This window comes from Nicotiana tomentosiformis, chromosome 3, assembly GCF_000390325.3.
Source record: "Nicotiana tomentosiformis chromosome 3, ASM39032v3, whole genome shotgun sequence".
NCBI lineage: Eukaryota > Viridiplantae > Streptophyta > Magnoliopsida > Solanales > Solanaceae > Nicotiana > Nicotiana tomentosiformis.
The window spans coordinates 117035614-117038140 of record NC_090814.1 but is presented as its reverse complement, the minus strand read 5'-3'; the positions used below and the strand labels follow the sequence as shown (position 1 = coordinate 117038140).

General features: G+C 37.4%; 1 protein-coding gene across 1 annotated transcript; it reads right to left on the bottom strand.

Annotated features, from left to right (window-relative positions):
- Nucleotides 1-382: 382 nt before the first annotated feature.
- Nucleotides 383-1773, bottom strand: LOC104121644 (uncharacterized). Its single transcript, XM_009633691.4, has 2 exons — nucleotides 901-1773; nucleotides 383-792 (listed from the first exon to the last, which is right to left on the bottom strand). Exons 1-2 carry the CDS (start codon nucleotides 1633-1635, stop codon nucleotides 631-633), a joined length of 897 nt encoding a protein of 298 aa, XP_009631986.1. The 5' UTR covers nucleotides 1636-1773; the 3' UTR covers nucleotides 383-630.
- Between the last annotated feature and the right edge of the window lie 754 nt (nucleotides 1774-2527).

Genomic DNA, 2527 nt, shown 5'->3' with positions numbered 1-2527 from the left:
GCGTCACCACTCCATTGGTAAGTGATAACTTTTCAGTAACTTTTTCAGCATTAACAAGATACGTATGAAAATTAAAGTCAGTAGACTGTGTACTAAAGTCAGTGTAACACTACTCAATTTCATCATTAGTCTTTTAAATCATAATATGGAGACATCCCTATTCTTTCTAGTACTCCACTTGGTAACACTAGAGAGGAAAATAGGCAAAAATCCATAGAACCAACTCTTGTCCTCTTTACTTCAATAAAAAAAAGCCTATGTTGCTTTTGAAGAGTTGTGTAACATAGCAAAGAGCTATAGGCATCTGAACCGTTGATGGTCCACTTCAATCACTCCATGGACACCACCATTAAATACTTTATCAACTTTCTGAGACAGAGGACAAGATGTAACAGTGTACAATTTGTTTCACAGTATTCCAATGATCAATACACTCCCTCATTGGAGGGTTTTTAAGGGCACAGTTAAAGGGATGGGGGTGCTGAGAAAAGGGTCGTGTGACACTATTGAAGTGCGAGCAGAACTACCATTGTTTTTTAATCAAAAGCTAATGTACAAAACTACAAAGACAGATAACAAACTTCTTTCCAAAAATTTCCCTATACTAAAACGGATTTCACCTCAAAGATTTCAGTTTGATTCTGCTTTTTGTACAGTAGTCTTGAACAGGAGTACATATAGCTTGTGATCCATGGAGAAATATATGAAACCACCAACTGAATGTGTGACAAATGAGCCAAAACTAGTCCCTACAATACAGTGCCAAGCTGGTCCATATACCCCATCAAACTCCTGAAAATCAAGAAACACAATTATACAAAATAATTCAATTCATTAAAAGCTCAAATCTCAAAAATCACCGAAAATGCATAATCATTAAAACTTTTTCCAAGTGTTTACCTTTTTGAGGGAAAATCCAAGGGATTTAGAAGAGAACTTTTCCAAGCTATCATGAGCTTTTCTTGCAAAATCGACAGCATGAATCTGCATAAAAGGTGGCATATCTACAGACACAACTTTCACACCACTGCAAGAAAAGAAATTAGCTAACTCAGTCTGTGAACAGCTGAATGATTTCCTCCTTCCACCATTCATTGACAAAGAAAAAGATGGCCTTTTGGTAATTTTATCAACCCCTTGTTGAAACCCCTTCAACTGGTCACTATCTTGGCTCTTGGATAACAAAGCTAATGGTCTTTTAACATCCACCTCTTTCTTTTCCTTGTGGGGTATTTTCTTGACTTCAGCCTTTTCATGCAAAACAATTGCTTTGTCAATATCCTTAACAGAGTTATGTTTTTCTCCCTCGGCCACATATCTACTCCCGTGTAAACTCTTTGACTTAGTCAAAGCAGAACATGAGGAATCAAAAACAGAGGAAGTAGCAGCAGCTAGAGTTTTGGCCTGTAAATGAGTGTCAACAGGAGGATGTCTATGCCCCCCAGATGATCCTTTTGAGGTAGATTTGAGGATCTTGTGATGTGCATAGAGCTTGGAAAAGTGAGTTGAGATGTTTTGGACAGTGGGTGAGAGGAGGGTGGTGGGATCTGGTGGGTGGTGGGGTTTGGAGTTGGTGGCGGAGATGGTGGCGGAGAAAGGGGTAGGTTTAGGTTGCTTTTTGAGGGTGGGATCCATGGGAAACTCAAGTGTTTGGAGGGTCTGTAACTGCTGAGGTCTTATTTTGCAGATAAAGAGAAATGAAAGGGGGAAAAAAGAAAAGGGAAGAGAAAATAATGTAATTTAGGGGGGGAGAAATGTTGGAGAATGTGTAGAAATGTAGGGGTGGGGTTCACAAGTTCACTGGATTGGGACCTTTGAGAGTTGAGCTAAGAGATCTGGTTTGGTTTTCCACTGAAGTGCTAAAACGCGCCGCTTGCGGAAAAAAATAAGGCATATTAGGCACATTTGACCTCTCTGTTTGGGTACCCTATTTGGACTATTTCTTTTGGCAGAATTAAGTTACTATCTTTACTAACAAAAACTGATGAAACATCTTATATTTTCTTCATTTAATAAATTGAGTCTTTTTCTTTCGTCAGCTAGTTGTATGGTGGGAAAACAATATAAACTCCATCAATGAGCTAAAGTAACCACAAATGCATCCAAAAGTTTAGCCTAGCAATTAACGAAATGCATTAAGTGATTTCTCTTGATTTATGTTTTACTAATACACAAAAGTTATCAGGTATCTCACCGGCGCACTTGAACTGATCCAATCACCCCATTATTATAAATTATTATAAAAAATTTGGGGAGGGGGGCAGAGGAGATTGGTGATATGACAAAACGGTTATAAGAAACAGTTATTCACTCATATTATTCATTAAAAATGGATTGGATAATGAACTTTTTAGCAACGGGTCGAATATGGATAAGAACCATATTATACACTTAGAAAATAGATAACCAATGGATAACTAATGAGTTAATTTGTTAATTTTTACATTTGTAAAGACTCAAATTAGGGATTTCTTAAGTTTGGAAGACTAGTAATTCCCCCAAAGTAATCATATTCAAGAAGTCATGG